General features: G+C 45.0%; 1 protein-coding gene across 1 annotated transcript in view; it reads right to left on the bottom strand.

Moving 5' to 3' along the window:
• PHF2 (PHD finger protein 2) overlaps positions 1–18,638 on the bottom strand; it is a 92,439-nt gene that overhangs the window by 28,009 nt on the left and 45,792 nt on the right. Inside the window, exons 5-11 of the mRNA XM_044676300.1 lie at positions 18,489–18,576; positions 17,658–17,764; positions 14,500–14,591; positions 10,499–10,588; positions 8,531–8,917; positions 3,945–4,064; positions 679–797 (exon numbers count right to left, since the gene is read on the bottom strand). Of these exons, the coding sequence (XP_044532235.1) occupies positions 679–797; positions 3,945–4,064; positions 8,531–8,917; positions 10,499–10,588; positions 14,500–14,591; positions 17,658–17,764; positions 18,489–18,576 (1,003 nt within the window). The remainder of the gene's footprint in view (positions 1–678; positions 798–3,944; positions 4,065–8,530; positions 8,918–10,498; positions 10,589–14,499; positions 14,592–17,657; positions 17,765–18,488; positions 18,577–18,638) is intronic.

An 18,638-nucleotide genomic window follows, 5' to 3' on the forward strand; every position in this document is an offset into this window, starting at 1 on the left:
GGGGGCAGCTGGGTAGCTCAGTGGAGTGAGAGTCAGGCCTAGAGATGGGAGGTCCTAGGTTCAAACCCGGCCTCAGCCACTTCCCAGCTGTGTGACCCTGGGCAAGTCACTTGACCCCCATTGCCCACCCTTACCAATCTTCCACCTCTGAGACAATACACCGAAGTACAAGGGTTTAAAAACAAAACAAAACAAAATAAACCCACATAAATCATTAGCATTTCTATATATTTCCATCAAAATTCAGCAGCAGGAGTTAGAAAGAGAAACTCCATTTAAAATCACTCTATACAATATAAAATACTTGGGAATCTATTTGCCAAGACAAACTCAGGAATTATGTGAACACCACTACAAAACACTTTATAAACAATGCAGGGCACATTACCTCTTTGCCTTAATAAATAACTAAATTAGTCAAAAAATCCACCATCCAGTGACCAAACTATGCCGCTAAGACAGTCCCTGGAGGGCTGGGGTTGGCCCTGAAACCCCAGGTAGGTCCCCACAATTTCTGGGTGGACACCTGAATGCTTTTCAGCTTAGTCATATTGGCCAGAGCTACATCTCTCTGCCATAGCCTCCAGGAAACCAAGGATACACTGGCACCATGATGTAGCCTTGAAGGAGGTCATTCAGAGAAGTCTGTCTGCTCTGTTCACCCAGCTTGCAACCTACCTTAGAAGTTTCTTGTTAGAGAAGGAAAACATAAACTTATTGTCCTTATTTCCTGATAAAGGAGTTTTTTCCAATTTCTGTTCTTCTTCCATTTTCAATAAAGAATCAGGTTTGCTATTCTGAAAAATAATTTTTTTAAAGAAACATTTATAAGGATACACAAAAGAAGAATATTTGGAAACTAATGAATAAACAGAAATATAATTCTAAGCTCCTCATTTGGGGCTCAGGGGAGAAGGAAATACGCGTTTTCTGCTGGATGTGTCTAAAATGCCCCCCAACCTCACCAAGACCACCTCTCTTTCCCCACCGGTCAACCTGTCAACAGAAGAAACCTGGTTGGGACTTGTATGAAATAATACAGAGAGAAAGAAGACGACCAGAAGGACAATGAACAGGGAGAGCACAACAATGTAAATGAAGGCATCAGAGCTCCCTCCACTTTGGGGGAATGTGATGTAGCATGAGTGATTGGGAAGCCGCCTCCTTCCTCTAGCAGAAAAGTGGTGAGGGATGAAGCAGATGCTATTCAAAATGGCAGATCAAAGTGAGAAATATATTTTTTAAAAGAACATAAATAAAATGTTTTTAAAGAAAAAAAGGAACCTATATAGATATTATCTAACCCATTTCAAAGAGCAAGATACATTCTCTGTTAAGCAAACATCTCTCTAAGCGGCCCTTAAGAAAAAAAGGGATCATGTCAAATGATTTTGCTCCCACATGGTCAGGAATTCTTAGCTGAGGTTTACAGGCCTAGTGGCCTATTTGTGAATTGGCAGACAGCATTCATTTCAACAAAAATTTACTAATGCCCCACTTGATGCAGGTCACAACATTATGGGGCATACAAAGAAAAATGCTGAACTAAGGCCTTAAAAATAAAACCAATGAATTTTTTAACAACATAATGCAAAGAAATTAATTTTCTCAATTAAATTAACTTGAAGGAAAACATCTTTTTGCATTGAAGACCCCACAAGATAACCAAATAAATTTTATTGTAAATAAGTGGCTATAAATGGCTGTAAAGCCACTATTTGTCATCTCACTCAATGTTAAAACTTTGGGGGTATAGCTCCATCGAAGCCTAGATATACACATTCATACACATACACTCATTCACTCACTTGCTTCTTGAATCCAGCATCTCACTGGCATTCATCCATTTGGATCAATCATCACCACCTGGTCAGCGCCTAGATGCCCATAATGGCTCATCACAGGGTTTTATACCATGTGATAAAATGAGAAGTCTCTTAAGAGTTCTCATTTTATCACTTGGTATAACACTCCAAAAACACTTTATCTACTTGGTTTAATACTCTAAAAACAACTAAAACCTATGGACTAGGAATTTGGGAGCGGAAGATCTTCTCTGAGTGCAGCCAGATCCCAGAATCACTATCATCCAAGAAGTAGCCAGCAGAAATCAAAGACATGCAGGGCCAATATGGCAGCTCAGGCCTGAGCAAAGCTGAGCCCAGCTGTGTCTTGGGGAAAGGTACAGAGCAAGTGATGCTGGTGTAAGGTCATAAAGTGATGGAGAGGGGTGCAGGGGGGGAAGCAGGCTGGGAGACAGGAAACACAAGTACTCCAGGGACTTCAAACTGAACAACTCAGCATTTTGGCTCAGATAAATTACTTTATGGCCATCAGGAGAGTGTGGAAAGGTGGGGGAGAGGAGCTCAGTCCAATGTTCCCTTTCAATCCCAGAGCCAAGTAGGCTCTCTGACATCATGTTCCATTCTTCTGGCTGGTGAGAGGTAAGCGGCCAGGAAAAGCCAAAAGAAGGCAATGGGAAGTTAAGAACAGGACTGAGAATTTGGACCACCATATTTGAGTTGTGTCTGCCACTTAATAGCTGTATGATCTTAAATAAGTTGCTGCCTTTGCTTTGTGACCTAGTTTTCTCTTGTGTAGGATGGAGAATTTTTTTTTTTAATGATGAAGGGACTGGACTAGAAAAATCACTGAATGGCATGGACAATCCCTCAACAGGCGTGCTACAGAAATTCTTTGGCAGATATGGATTGATTATTAGATCATTATCAATTATGGATTGATGAGAGGGCCATGGCAGTCCCTTCTAACTCAGAGGTACTACACAATTCTGTGGTTCCTTCTTGTGCCGACATTCTATGATTCTAAAATGAAAAGGCATTAGATTTGAGGAAAGGATCATGCTTGATTATTCAACTTCTATAGTCAAGGTCTTGGGCCTTGAGTCCAACCAATGACTGATTTAGGCCAATACCTTCAGTTTGGAGCAAAAGCCTCACTGGACATGACCTAAATTCTTTCAGGTCCACTCCAGGTTGTGTCAGACCCATGGCACTTCTACCATATTGACTCTGAAAGCCTTTCTTTAAGAAACGAGACTCCACTTAGTAATTCCTTTTATTGGTCTTTTGGTCTTTTTTGACCCCTCTGAGTCTCAGTTTCCTCATCTGTAAAATTGGCCTGGAGAGATGGTCCCTAAGATCCCTACCAGATCAAGAGCTATGCACCTATCATTAAGGTTGGGGAAACACGATCATCATTTTCAAATACCTGAAATGGTGTCATATGGAAAAGAACAAATTTCTCCTGCTTGGTCTCAGAAGGCAAAAAAACTAGGACCAGCAGGTGGAAGTCATAGGGAGCCTAATTTTAAATCAATAGAAGGAAGAATTTCAGAATAATGAGTGATCCTGAAATAAAATGGCTTGCTGCAGAGGATACTTATTTCACTGGCAGAGTTTAAAGGAAGGCAGAGGGACCATTGGCAAGAGATGGCGGAAGGACAGAGAGGCATGGCTAGCCCATCTCTAGGACTCTGTCCAGCTCTAAAACCCTCTGACTCCAAGAAAGGGGGAAGCCTTGCTTAGGACCACTGAGCTTCAATCTACCTGCTCGGTAGATAAGCCACCCAAATCCTTTGTGACTCCTCCTGGGGAGGGGGATTAAAACAAGGATCCTTTCCAGAGGAGCCAGGGAGAGACTGGGGAGAGAGAGCAAATGCTCCCTTGATTCTGGAAGCCCCCTTCTCTTTGCTGGCTTACAAGAAGAGCCGATGTCCACCTAGGGTCTTACATGCATCATGTCACTGGATCCTTCAGGCAGGCCTGTGCAACAAACACTATCTCCTCATTTTGCAATGAAGGTATCTAGGACTCAGAAGGATGATGGCACATGCCCTTTAGTCTCCTGGTCAGGCAGGATTCGAATCCAAGTTTCATGACTTGACTCTATTCCCCACAACACCTTGGGGTTTCCAGCCTTACCTTATACTTCCACTTGGCTTCTGTTTTGGTCTTATTCTGTTCTCGGATTTCAAACCTCTCCACATCATTTTGCTTATTAGTGACTTCCTTGCTGGGGACACTTAAAACATTCTTTGAAACCTATTTTTAAAAAGGAGGGATAAGGAAGAGGTCACATATCATTTAAGATAGGAAAAGGATGATGTAATATCTCCTTCAGGTGAACACACAAACATCCGCAACTGCCAAAATCGAAGCTATCTGTGCAAGATTTATACAAGGCAATCTTCATTCATCGTTTCTCCAAATATCTGAAATTCATTTTTTTAACTCATTTGTTTGCTTTGGTTTAAAAAGTAAGTTATCTTCTTTTCTCTGCCCTCAAGGGAGTCAGCAGTCCTGAGAAACCACACCCCCATGGCAGCACATCCCCATGTTGAACACAACCTCACCTACCCTCCTAGCTACCCGTGTCCATCCATGAGATGCTTCCCTCCCTCCCAACAGCCCGAGTGCCATTTTCCTCAATGAAACCATCTTTGACCCTTCTCCACCTCACATTTTTCACAGCATTTTTTTAAACTTACCTTTGATTTTGTCATGTATAACAAATTTTTAAAGCATTTACTATTGCAGGCAACTTTCTGAATAATTCTAATTTTAAGGAAGTTTTCCCAAAAATCGAACCTATGTCTTCTGAACAAATACCATCCACTGGGCCTCATTTTACCCTCCGGTGCTAAATAGAAGTTTGCTATCAGAGACAACAAATTAGTAAAATCTAAATTCATGGGTTTTTGCTACAATGGGAAAGGGAAGGAAGAGAGGAAAAACGGAGGGGTTAGGGAAAGAGAAATAGGGAATACAAAGAATTTAAGAGCTGTCATGTAGAAATGGAATTAGACTTGCCCTGGCTGATTCTGAGGACAGAACATGACAATCAAAGGGTAGAAACTACAGAAGTTGATTTAAGCCTAACTGTAGGGTTTGGATTCTGCGATTCTAAGGGATTTTTTCCCCTCTTCTTTAACCTGACTTTTGCCCCTATCACATTTGCTTGTTATTTTATTTACCTTTGTTTACTTGACAGTTTGGGCCCTCTAACCATCAGCTGCTACTGAAAGCCTAATAAGAGCCACATCTAGGAACAGTGCGGCACCCACAAAGCTTGAAAATGTGAACAAATGTTTGCTGAATGGCTTGTGGACCAGAAGGCAAAGACGAGAGATGCTCCTTTCCTCTGAGGGGATTAGGGAAGGCTTCCTGGAGCAGGTGGCACCTGAACCAAGTCTTGAAGTAGAAATGAGAAGGAAAGGCATTCCAAGCATGGAGCTTGGCCCACCCAAGAGCACAAGGAGGAGGGGGGGCGAGAGATGGAAACAGGGACAGCAAGCAGTCCAGGGCAACTGGAATGCCATGGCACAAGTCCAGAAAGAAGGGCGGGAGGGAGATGGTGGAATTTGATCTGGCAGACTGAGGAGTTTATATTTAATCCTATAGGCATACTGGGAGTTTTTAATCTGGGGAATATGCCTTGTCAGCCTTACTGCATTGCAACCGTTGTTTTTTTTAAACCCTTACCTTCCATCTGAGAATCAATACTGTGTGTTGGTTCTAAGGCAGAAGAGCGGTAAGGGCTGGGCAATGGGGGTGAAGTGACTTGGCCAGGAAGTGTCTGAGGCCACATTTGAAGCCAGAGCCTCCTGTCTTTAGGCCTGGCTCTCAATCCACTGAGCCACCCAACTGCCCCATATATTACAATCTTCTTCAGAATAAGGGCTTGGTCTCATTTGATTTTTATCATCTCCCTCAGGTCCTAGCACTATGTTCTTGATATAGTGCTCAATAAATGTCTGTTGGATAAATGGCTGGATGGAGAGATGAATGGATGGACAGATGGGCAGATGGATGGACAGATGAATCTTTCCTGTCACAGCACCCATTCATTCATGATCCACAAACACTAATAACAGCAGATGACTAATGTCAGTTGCTTCCTATGTTATTTAGTCACTGCCTATAGTATGCCAGACATGGCGCTAACCACTGGCGATTCAAAATTAGTGACAAAAAAAGTTTACCTGAAGAGTTTGCATTCTATTCGATTTTTCCTACAATGATTCTGGCAGTTATTGTACATTTTATAAACAGAAATATTTAACACATTTTTTAACTCTGTGAAAATACCACTGGGTTCTAAGAGTTCTAAGCCACATAATACAGAGATATTTCATCAAGGGAAGCTCTCTCATTGCTCTTACTACTCACTACCCCCAACCACACTGGCAGTTCATAGGTCAGTCTGTCTGTCTCATGGGCAGGAGAAGGAGAATGAGCTGCTGAATGAAGGTGGAGAAAATCATGCAACTAACTGAGTACACTACAAATTAATAATAGACCTCAACTGGGTCCTCATGGTTCTGCTAAGGAATCCTACTATACCTCCCCCATCCACTCACTCTCCCACACTATACAATGACTCTTCCAAACCTTTTCATCCCTCCTCAAATGTCCCCTGATTCTGGGCTGAGAACCTTTTCTCATTGTACAGAAAAAAATTCATTGCCATGAATTCCCTCTTCTCTCCTCTTCCTCATCTCTAATCTTTTAGATGCCTTGCTCCACTTTTTCCTCCTTCACCCATGTTTCACACAATGAAGTGGCCTTGCTCCTTACCAAGGCTAATCTCTACTGGTTCAAGTGATTGCACTCCATCCCATCTCTTCCGATGGATTTCTCCTTCTGCCATTCCCACTTTTCCACTTATCTCCAATCTCTCCTTATCTACTGTCTCACTTACAACTGTCTACAAACATGTCTATACCTCCATTATCCTGAAAATACCCTCAATGTTTTCATCCCCCTAACTTTCATTCTTTGTCTCTTCTGCCCTGTGTAGCTAACCTTCAAAAAGATCATCCACAATAGGTGCCTCCACTTTCTCTCCTCGCATCTCTTCATAACCTCCTTCCATAACCTGGCTTCCAACCTTATCATTCCTGAAACTATCCTCTCCAAAGTTAATAATGGTCTCTTTCCTGCCAAATCCAATGCCCTTTTCTCGGTCATTTTCTCCTTGACCTCTCTCCTTTTTGATATTCTCTTCTCTCTGGGACTTTGGGACATGACTCTCTCCTGATTTTCCTCCTATATCTGACCGAACCTTCTGTCTCCTTTGCTGGATCCTCCTCCAGACCACGCCCTCTTACCACAGGTGTCCCTCAGGGCTCTGTCCAGAACCCTCTTCTCTTCTCCCACTATACTACTTCACTTGGTGATCTCCTTAGCAACCACAGATTTAACTACCATTTCTAAGCTGCCCATTCTCAGACCTACCTTTCCTGCCCCCATCTCTTGGCTGGCCTCTAACTTTGCATCTACAACTGCCTTTCAGGCATTTCAAATTGGGTTTCTTATAGAAATTTTAAACTCAGTAAGTCCAAAATAAAATTCTCTTTTTCCATAAACCTTCCCTACCTACCCTTAGGCTTAATCATCCTGGATTCCTCGATATCTTTCACTTCCCAAATCCAATGTATTTCCAAGACCTGTTGACTTTACTTTTGCATTATCTCTTGAATATCCTCCTTTCTATCCTATTGCAAAAGCCTGCTGTGGGATCCTTCTGCCTCAAATCTCTCCCCGTTCTAATTCACCCCGATTCAGCCACCAAAGTGATTTTCCTAAAACATAAGCCCCAACATGTCACTCCTCCTACTCAATAAAATCCAGTCACTTCCTGTTTGCCTCTCAGATCAAATACAAAATCCTGTTGGGTATCTAAAGTCCTTCATAATCCATTCCCCTCTTACCTTTCCAGTCTTCTTACACCTTACCCCACAACATGAAGTCTTTGATCCAAGGGCACTGGCCTCCCGACTGTTCCACGAACAAGATCCTCCATCTCTCAGCTCTCCCTTGCTGTTCCCCACACTTGGATAGCTCTCCCTCCTCCACTCTAATTACTGAGTTTCCTGGCTTAAGTTCCAAACTAAAATTCCACTTTTTATACGAAGCCTTCCCTAATTCCTCTTACTTCCTTTGCCTTCCCCCTGTCAATTATTTCCTATTTATCCTATATATAACTTAAACTTTACATATTTGCTTGCTTATTTTCTCTTCTATTAAAATTGCAAGCTCCTTGAGGGCAGAGATTGTCTTTTGCCTCTTTTTTGCATCCCCAGTGTTTGGCACAGTGCCTGGCACATAGCAGGTGCTCAATAAATGTTTATTGATCAATTAGTTGGTTGAACTCAAGACTCTTATACAATATAGTCATTGGGCCACTGTGTGTCTCTAACATGTAATCTTTGTAAAAAAAGGAATTCAAGAATCCATAAAGTATCTCCTGATATAGTTAATTCCTGGGTCGGCCTCTACTTGTTTTCACTTTGCTTTCAGATGAGGCTCCTGGAAAAGGTATGGCAGCAGCTAAGAACACAGGCTGAGAAGTAGGTATTAATCATAAGAAAGTCTACTGTGAAGAAGAAAAACCTAAATTCTGCTCCAAGTCCCAACCTCCAAAGCCCCCTACACTGCCCTTCCCAAGATGCCAGGGAACCGTACAACAACACTGGAGGCCTGGGGCCCTGAGGAGAGGAGCCTACCTTGCTTTTCTTTGGCGTTTCTATCTTGGTCAGTGCCTCCTTCGTGTGGGCCTCTAGCAAGTCCAAGTTGGGGATGGTGGGGGAAGCCGATTCCTTGGACTTCTTCCCTTTCTTCTTGCCTCCCTCCTTGATCTTCGGAGTTTTAGGAGGCTTGGGGGGCTTTGGAGGCTTCGGTGGCTTGGGGAGTTTGGGGAGCTTGGGGATCTTGGATGGTTTGGGTGGTTTCATAGTTTTGGGAGTCTTTTTTTTAGAGGATTTTTCCACCAAAGAGGAAGGTGGCGTGACCTGTAAAGGGGATGGGGGCTCCTCCTTCTCCTTCTCCATGGGGCAGACCTCCTTGGGGGAGACATTGGCACCAACTTCAGGCTTAGTGACTTTCAATGCGTTCTGCAAGAAGAGAGGAGGAGACGGGTTCACTGGCACATTTCTTGCCACAGCATCCTTCCCTGCTCCATCCTCTACCCAAGAGAGGCTCTGCACTGCCCCAACAGATCCAAGTGACACCACAAGAGAGAGCACACACTCGGCCCAAAGGGAATCCCATGAAATGACAACCAGTGGCCTCCCTCCCAAACCAGACATCAGAAAGAACTCTTTGCAAAGCCCTCCTCGAGACGTCCAACACTGAGCTCGCAGAGGGAGTCTGTTCTGGTCCTACACTTGGGTAGCCCCAGATGGGTCCCCACCACCACAGGGGTGTGTATTTCTTTCTGGAGGTGATGGGGAGGGAGGAAGAGGGGGGCAGGAGGAAGGGGAGAAGGTTGGGGAGGAGGAAAGAAAGACAAAGAGGAAAAGACCCTGATCCCTTACAATAGAGTCTTCTCCAAACGGGCCACTACAACGAGGGCATGACTGATTTATTAGAAAACACCAAAAGATGGCCCAAGTCGCTGACCACTAGGGCAGAGCAAAGGGTCCGTTCCAAAGCTTGACCGGTTTTTAGCAAACAATTTAAGATCCTTTTTGCATAGATTTCCACAAAAGAAATGGTGCTCAGACCCTCGGCCACCCTTGATTTTCCACGTCTGGACATGCGCCATTCAGCCAGCGTGAGTCCTAAACATGGCGGCCAGACCCGTGTCGTCTAATCCAGAAAACCTGCCCCGCCGGGAACCCGGATGCCGGGAGTCCTTGGTGATGTGCCTGACTTAGCAAACAAGGGCAGCGAGGGCTCGGACCAGAACCAGCTCTGACGGGGCTCCCCAGCAGCCTCAGGGTAATGGGCCCCGGCCTCCCTCTGGTCGCCCCCTTCCTCCTCCTGGCTGGGCCTCGGCCTCTGGGACTGAGTCCACTCAAAGGGCTGGGGCCTACCTGTCTGACCATGGTGGCACCAAGGACATTGGTGCTCGCTGCTCTGAGCAGAGGGGCTGTTGGTCTCAGAATACACAAAGGTTCCGGAATCAAATGAGAGTGAGAAGAGCTAAATGTTTGTGTCGAGAATGGCCCAGAGCTGCCTCGGGCCCAGTCATAGTCAGTGACCCCCAAATAAACACGGTAACACAGCGGGCCCCCGGGGGCTCTCCATAGTCTCCCGGAGGCTGGGGAGGCCGGAGAGGCAGTGGCTGTCCTTAGTAGCTAATGGTCCTCCCCCTTCCCGGGCCTCCTTCTGGCTCTCTCTGCCGGACCTGAGGACGTCGTTAAGACAAGAAACTTGGACAAGGCGTCCGGGCCGGAGGGACCTCCCAGGGGACCTATTTCCTGCCTCTCATTTCATACAGATAAGAAAGTGAGGGCCCAGCAGGGAAGCTGGTGATTTGCCCAAGGGGAGGCAGGGAGGCAGGGAGAGACCCTTGTCCTCTGAATCCTGGGCATCCCCTCGGCCCCCAGGGCCAGGGAGGACAGAGTCAGAGGGGAGGAAGGAGGCCTGGGGAGAAAGAGAGAGGAGGAGGGGACCCGGGGCCTCACTGCCTTCTCTCACTCGTCCCCCCCAGACCGCGGGCCGGCTCGGCGTCCGGACGGAGCACGCACCTCGCTGAGGCGTATCTCTTTGGCAAGGTCCTTGATGAGCTGGGATGGTTTGAAATGTTCGGGAAGCTCATCTTCGTGTTCTGCTAAGGCCTGAAACAGAAGGTGTGAAGGATTACGACGAGTCTCGGGGGATGCGGCTCACCAAACAGAAGGAGCAGGTACTTTCTTACACTGACATTTTCTGAACTTCCTACAAAATGAATGGGCTACTTGGTGAAGGGTGGCGGGACGAGATATCCTGCCGGCTTCTGAACTCCTTTGGGCTTTAGAAACAACACTCGCATTTCTTTCCCACCTTCAGACCTGCAGGGGCTCCCCACGTGCCTTTTAGTCAAGGCCTTCCCCTGCTCCCATCGGGAGCCCTCCGCTCCAGCATCCAAAGCCATCTCCTCGCTGTTCCCCCAAACACACTCGAGTCACAACTTCAGGCCCATCGTATAACTTCAAACCATCTTTTTTTTTTTTCTTTTTTTAAAGCCCTTCACTTAGAATCAACACTGTGTATTGGTTCCAAGGCCAGAAGAGTGCTAAAAGCCAGGCAAGGGGGCCTAAGTGACTTGCCTGAAGGTCTGAGGCCAGAATTGAATTCAGGACCTCCCATCTCCAGGCCTGGCTCTCAATCCACCGAATCACCTAACCATCTTTTAAGGCCTTGCTCAAGAGTCACCTCCTCCAAGGAAGCCCCCTACGACTAAGGGAACCCAAACTGACCCTCTTTTCTCTTCTGGTCAAAGGCCGACCATCTAGAACAGAGGGGTCAAACTCCTGGACCAAGCTATAAATGGCCCCCAAAATTCCCAACTACCACCAGCACCAGATCAAAATGTAATTAGAAAAAGTTTAACAAAGTAAATAAAAATATACTACAACATAGATATTGTTAGTTTGTGCTTTTCTAAAGTAATTTGTGACCCGCAGGGATCCATTTCTATTTGAAACTGACATTGCTGATCTGGAACTTAAATCTTGGCCCTCTCCTACTATATATGACCTAGTATTACTCTTTAATTAATAACAGCAACACTAGTTAATTATATCATCTATTAATTATTATATATAATATGTAATTATTAATTGTATGATTTAATTATTTGATTTATATGAAATTTATGTTATTGCATTTATATGTTATATATAATTAATTCATAATTAATAATAATTATTATTGTTGTTATTGTTATTCCACATGCAGAGAGAGAACTCTTTCAGCAGAATGAGACAGGTAAGGGAGGCTTCAGATTAGAGAAGGAAGGGATTCCAGGAGACTATCAGGAGCAGTGAAAAGGAGCCAGGAGATGGAGCGCCGCCGTATTCTCTGAGGATCCAAAATTAAGGACCAGAAAGAACCAGGGCCTTCAAGACCAACCCTCTCATTTTCAGGGCCCAGAGTGATTTCTGTAGCTGGCTCAGGGTCCCAGAGCTAGTGTGTGCACAATAAGCAGACCAGGGAGTCCGGTGTGAAATAAGTAGGGAAAGAGAGCCTGGAACTCTGCCCCAAATGTGTATTGGCTGGTTCTGGGAGAAGCTGCCTCAGAGGCAGGCTGTCTTCCCCTGGTGCATTAAGAACAAGGATTATTCCAATTAACGTCTGTGTCCATCACAGGGTCTAGCACACAGCAGGTGTTTAATCGATGCTCAGTGGTTACCTAATGATTATTACCTGTCCTTCAGGGAAGTCCAGACTGTGAATGGGAAACTAAACCCAAGATAGCTCACGCTTTTGCCTAAAAAGATGGCTAGGAGTCTTCCCTAACCCCCAAGGTTCCTTTGGGTGATGCACCCCAGCACAGCTGTATGCACTCTCTCTTTCCCCCAATCCCCATTCCAGATTCCCACTGTGGAGCTATCAGGAAAATAAGGACTCAGGATACTTTCCAAGGCTCTTTATCAGCATGACATTTTTCTGTCCTTAGAAACCAACTCAAATTTTACAATGTGAAGGAATTAAGCCATTCCCACACACACACATTCTGTTTGTCAGATAGATTCCCTTTAAATCCCTCCCCACGACCAACGTATCCTTTAATTCCACCAAAAAGAAAGCATGAAACACTGCACTGGCCAGGAGGAATGCAAAGACTAAAAAATGACCCAACCTTCCCCTCCAAAGCTTCTGATCTACTTGGGGGGTGAGGGGGACCCACGATGATGAGCTAAGGAAAAAGAAATGTCCTCTAAGAGGAAGAAGAGTTTAGGGCAAAAGAGAGCTCCATCTAAGAGAGGAGCAGAGCACCTTCTGGGTGGCTGGGGAGCAATGTGTATTCCAGTCTGGCCAGAAGGAGATCAAGGACTAGGAGGTGGAAGGGCTCTCAGAAGTCATCCAGGCCACTGGACATCTCCCATTTACAAAGGAGGATGCTGAGACCGAGAGAGGTTAAGTACCATTCCCATCATTGCAAAGTCAGTAAAAACCACAGCCAGAATCTCAGCGTAGGCCTTCTGAAACACGGGGGTCCTTCCATTTTACCAAATGCAGTAAGGGGAGGAGGATGCAATAAGGGTCTATCCTCTGGCCTCATATCGTCTTTCATCTTTCTGATGAACATCTCATGGGATGGGATAGATGATGGTGATTTGTGTTGACAAAGATGGAGTATCCATCAGTTCAAATAATGCCACTGTCCCTTGCTAATTCATGTCTCAGTTTCCTTGTCAGTAAAAAGGGAATAATAATGATACTTAACTCACAGGGTTGTTGTGAGGATGAAATAAGATAACAGGGAGTCAATAAATATGGAATAAGTTTTTACTAGGAGCTGGGCGTTGTGCTAGGTGCTGGGGTTACAAAAACAGGTAAAAGATAGCCCTTGCCCTCAAGGGGCTCACAGTCTAATGGGGAAAACAATCAGAATGATACAGTATAAAAAAGGCAATACTTAAAAGAAGGAAAGCTCTAGTATTAAGAGGGGTTGGAAAGGCATCTTGCAGAAGATGGGATTTAAGTTGAGACTTAAAGGAATTGTAAAGCACCTTGTAAACTTTAAAGCCACTATATAAATACTAGCTGCTCTTACTTTTACTATTATTAATTATTATTATTATTACTGTATCATCAACCACGTTATCATCATCCCTATTCAGGCTGCAAGATCCATGAGGGCAAGGGCTAGGTCTTATTGAAACTTTCTCCATCCCTGCATGGCACACCACTGGGTTCTGTATACCATAGGTCCTTAATAAATATTTGCTGAATCAATGAATGATGTAAGGCAGAATGAGACAAAAAGGAGAAATCCAGAAAAGGTATTTAAGTAAAAAAAATGTTTTTAGGTTAAAAAAGGGTAATTTTATGAAGGAGAGAAAATACCTTCGTGGGAGTTGAGAGGGTTGGGGCAAAGGAAGCCACAGGGGTTAGGGGAAGAAATCAGAGAGAGTTTCATGGAGTCAAGACACTCACAGAGACTGAAGCAGGCAATTTGAGACCAGAAATAAGCTGGGAATCCTGTCTGTCAGAAACCCAAGGTGTGTGGAGGGTCATAATGCTATCTTAACATTAGGGAAAATAGGTTAGAGAAAAATTATGGTGAACTAGAAATGCTTCCTGGAAACAGGGAATCACAAAAGAATATTTTTAAACAGAGAAGTGGCATCACCATCATCATCCTATACCCCATTTCTATGATGCTTCGAGGTTTACAAAGCAAGTTCCTCATAATATCCAGCCTCTGCTGCAATCCTTCCAGTGACAAGGAATCCAGCCCCCTTTCTACTTCTGGACCAATCAAATGAAGTTCTTCCTTCCACTGAGTAGAAATTTCCTTTGAAACTTCACCCCATTATTCCTAGAACTACCCACTGGGGACAAACAGAATAAGTGGAATTCTGCCTTGAGATACTTGAAGGCAGGGATCATATATCCCTGCCCAGAATGCCCATCTCCAGGATCAACAGTCTGAAATTCCCCACACACACACACACAACACCACTACCACCAAAACCTGGTAGTTTTCCCTATATTTTCACTCCATCGACATGCCAAGGGAACAAAGATGCTGCCTTACCTGCTTTTTAGTCCATGACCGGAATGCCCCGTTCAATATTTTAGCTCCTTGGACTATATGAGGGGGCAGCTGCTTCCCAGATTTGTGTGACCCTAAGGAAAGGAATTGTTTAATTAGCTCCTGTAGACACAGCAAGTCACTTGGGACTCATTCCTCTGCTTCCCTACCCCCCAGACCCCCAGAAGCTCCTCACCAGAAGGGAAGGAGACACCAGGCAGCTCCATCTTCTCAGGTACCCTCCCACCTTGCCAAATCCTTTGTTTTTCATTACTGAAATAGCTTCTAAAATTCCACCTCTACCAGAGAGCATTCCCCAACTCAGTGGAAGAGGATGGAGAATTTCTTCCCCCAAAGGTCACTGTTCAAACTGGAAAACTCCCATCAAATAATCATCCTAATAAAGAGAGCATCCACCACATTTATAGTGCTTTAAGATTTGTAAAGCACTCTACAAATATCTCATTTTATCCTCACCATCCTTGTCCTCCTTGACTCTGGGAGGTAGGTGCTATTATTATCTCCACTTTACAGAGGAGGAAAGGAAGCAGAGGTTAAATGTCTTGTCTAGGATGCCCTACTCAGTGACCATCTGAGGCAGGATTTGAATTTAGGTCTTCCTGACTCCAGGTCAGGCATTCTATCCTCAGTGCCTCTTCACACACTCTTCCTTTGGTGTAATAATGCAATAAACACTACCAGTACTATTTTCTTCTCATTCATTTCTCCCCTCTTGGCCTGATCATAAATACCACAAAGACTGCCCTTGGCTCAAAGGTATTTTTACCAAGTCCAAGAGAGAATCTAATTGCAAAATTATGTTTACATTTTCATTATTTGTTTTAATCCTTACCCTGATCTTAGAATCTATACAGAGTATTGGTTCTAAAGCTCTTAGGTTATGTTTACATTTTTATTTTTCTTTTAATCCTTATCTTCTGTCTTAGAATCTATCTATACCAAGATTAGTTCTAAAGCTAAGTTATGTTTATATTTTCTTTATTTTTTTAATCCTTATCTTAGAATCTATACTGAGTATTGGTTCTAAAGCTCTTTAAGTTATATATATATATATAAACCTTATCTTCTGTCTTAGAATCTATACTAAGTATTGGTTCTAAAGCAGAAGAGTGATAAGGGTTAGACAATGTAGGTTAAGTGACTCACCCAGGGTCATACAGCTAGGAAGTGTCTGAGGCCACATTTGAACCCTGGACCTCCTTGGCCTCTATCCACAGAACTACCTAGGTGCCCCTATCTTTACATTTTCTTTGAAATCTAAAAGACACTCCTCCCCAGGCCAAATGCACTAAGCAAATTCACAGCTCCCCAGGGCTGGAAGGGCCACTCAAGCTCATGGAGAGGCAGAATCCTACTTAGAAATGGCACCTGGCTTAGCCTTGGGAAACTGTGTGATGGCAGGGAAAACCAAGAGGTTTCTTTACCTGTAAAACAGAGAGATTTGCTTATCTCTGTTGTTTTAGAAAAGTGCTCTCTAAATCTTCTTAGAAAGTGATAGAAAAAACGATAGTTACGTACACATAATTTACAAAGCTTTTCTATTTAGGTGATCTCGTCTGCTCTCATGACAACCCTTTGAACATAGACAGAATAAGCTGTGTTGTCCCCATTTTACAGATGAGGAAAACCGGGGGTCAGGCAGGGAAAATAGCATGCCAAAGTCACAAAGTAAATTGGTGTCAAGGCCAGAACCAGGTCACAAGTCTTCTGACTAGAACCATCTATTAGATTCTTTTCTGTATATACCATGTTGTCTCTCTCTATATATAAGATATTAGAATATTCTTACTGGCCAACCCATTTCAAACTTAGTCTGGTCGTGGGTGGAAAGCTCAGAGTTCTACCAAAACACTCCCCAATTTTTGTCCCTTTCATGTTTCTTGTATATTGTCTAGATGTCCACTTTCTAAAAAGCCCATTACTAAGAAGAGAATGTGAGGGGTAGTTAGGTAAGCACGAGGAATAGAGTACCAGATCTGGAGTCAAGTGGGCCTGGGTTCAAATGTGGTATCAGACACTTCCTAGCTGTGTGGCCCTGGGAAAAACACTTAACCCTGTTTGCCAAGCTCTTACCACTCTTCCGTGTCAGAATCAATAGAGAAAGTAAAGGATAGAGACAGAGTCACCGTCAGAGAGAAACAGGGGGAGAAGAGGGAGAGAGAGAGAGGAGAGAGAGGAGGGAGAGACAGACAGAAGAGAGAGAAGAGAGAAACAGACAGAGACAGAATTCATGAATAAAACCTCGTCCTCCCGTGGCACAAACATTGGGCCTGATGCGGGAAGGCTCTCAATTCCAGTCAATTTCGGGAAACTGAACTCCCTTAGCAATAGGGAAACTCACATGTTTTTTAACATTAAAAGAAAAAGAAAACCTAAACATTAGGAAACACCATAAAATGAAAATCTGAATACCAGGTTCTATGAAAAAGTTACCGGAGCCAGTGAGTTCCCTAAGAAAATGACTGAGAAACAAACGTATCCCTCCAAATTCAATGAAAATCTCTCCCGCCTCCTTAGCTAGCACTTTAAACCCTTCTAAGTCTCCTCCATCCAGTTTGTATTATTATTATTTTTTTTTATTTGCTTCTGAAAAAGAGCCCTGTCAGACAGATCCGACAGGGTGCCTAGAACAATACTATCGTTCTCATTTTACAGGTGGGGCCGTGGAAGTCTAACGAGGACAAGTGACTTGTTTGAGGCCATCGGCAGCATCAGTGTCATCGGCAGAAGAAGAGTCCCTTCACCCGGCTGAATTGTCTCATGAAAACAGCACGAGGTGGCTCTGAAGAGAAGATGGCAGGGCCTAGATCCAGCCTCGGACACTTATAAGCTGGGGGACCCTGGATGAGAAGTCACTCCGTCTGTTTGCCTCGGTTTCCCCATTGTCATGATCAAAGGAGAAAATGATTCCAAAGCCCTCAGAGCGATGGCTGGCAGGCGTGAGCACTCTACCAATCCCTGCGAGCTGTCATCATTATCACCACGACTCCTTTGGCCTAAATACAGAGCGAGGAAGCGGCCGGGAGAGCCTGGGGCCCCCAGGGCCGGCGGGGAGGCTCAGGGGAGCATCTCCCCCGGAGGCTGCCCTGTTTCAGCGAGAGCCTGAGGAGCTGGGGGGGGGGGGGCTGGGGGGTCTCTACCTTTGAACGTCTCCAGCAGGTGCTTCCCCATATACCAGCAGGCAGTTTCAAAGTTCGGAAACTGGGTTAGGCTGCCGACCTTCAATCTTCTCTCCACCTCGTACGCTCTGTGATCCAAAGCAAAACGTACTTCAGTGTCATGAGTCACAGGCAAGGGCAGGGACTGAGAGCCCGGTCAGCCCGAGCCGGCCGGCCGTGCCACAGCCGCAGGGCCGGGAGACAGAGAAATGCAAATGCTGGATGGCTTCACGGCTCGGCTGGGCTGGCCCTCACGTCCAGTGTTGAAACAACATGGAATGAATGCTGGGGATTAAGTTGCTTTGGTGGCCATCGGTTCCGGAGGGCATGCATGCTGGGCTGGCAGACAAAATGTGGAGTGGCAGAGTTATGAGACACTAATTCTGACTCTCGGGGAGGGGGGGTCTTCTAGCCCCTCTGAAAACTGAGCAGGAAGCTCGCGAGCACCTTCCTTCCTTCCTTCCTTCCTTCCTTCCTTCCTTCCTTCCTTCCTTCCTTCCTTGCTTGCTTGCTGGGGAGGGGGCAGCTGGATGCTCCCTGGGGAGGGGGCGTTCTCTTAAGACCCCTATAAATCCTAAAAGCAGATTCTCCCTGGGGGGGCAGGGAGGGGGCACACGGGAGCATCAGAGGAGAAAGGAAATCCCATGACTATGACTTCAAGGAACTGTGGCAAAAGGGAAACATCCTAAGTGACCCAACTGCACCGTGTTCAGAAAGCATGGCAACGGTTTCCAGGGAGAGCTAGAAACAGGGCATGGGGGAGCGGAGGGGCGGGGAGGGGAGGGGGAAGCACATTATTAATAAACACAATACCTCATCTGCATTTCAATACTCAGGCTGTGAAGGAAATGTCCTGAAAATGCCAGGCAGTCTACAGGGGTTAGTGTTGCATATATCCAACCTAGGAGAGAGGAAGAAAGGCAGGTGTCCGCAGGCCCTCCCACCTCCGAGGTGGCAGGATGG

This window comes from Gracilinanus agilis, chromosome 1 (genome assembly GCF_016433145.1).
Source record: "Gracilinanus agilis isolate LMUSP501 chromosome 1, AgileGrace, whole genome shotgun sequence".
NCBI classification, from domain to species: domain Eukaryota; kingdom Metazoa; phylum Chordata; class Mammalia; order Didelphimorphia; family Didelphidae; genus Gracilinanus; species Gracilinanus agilis.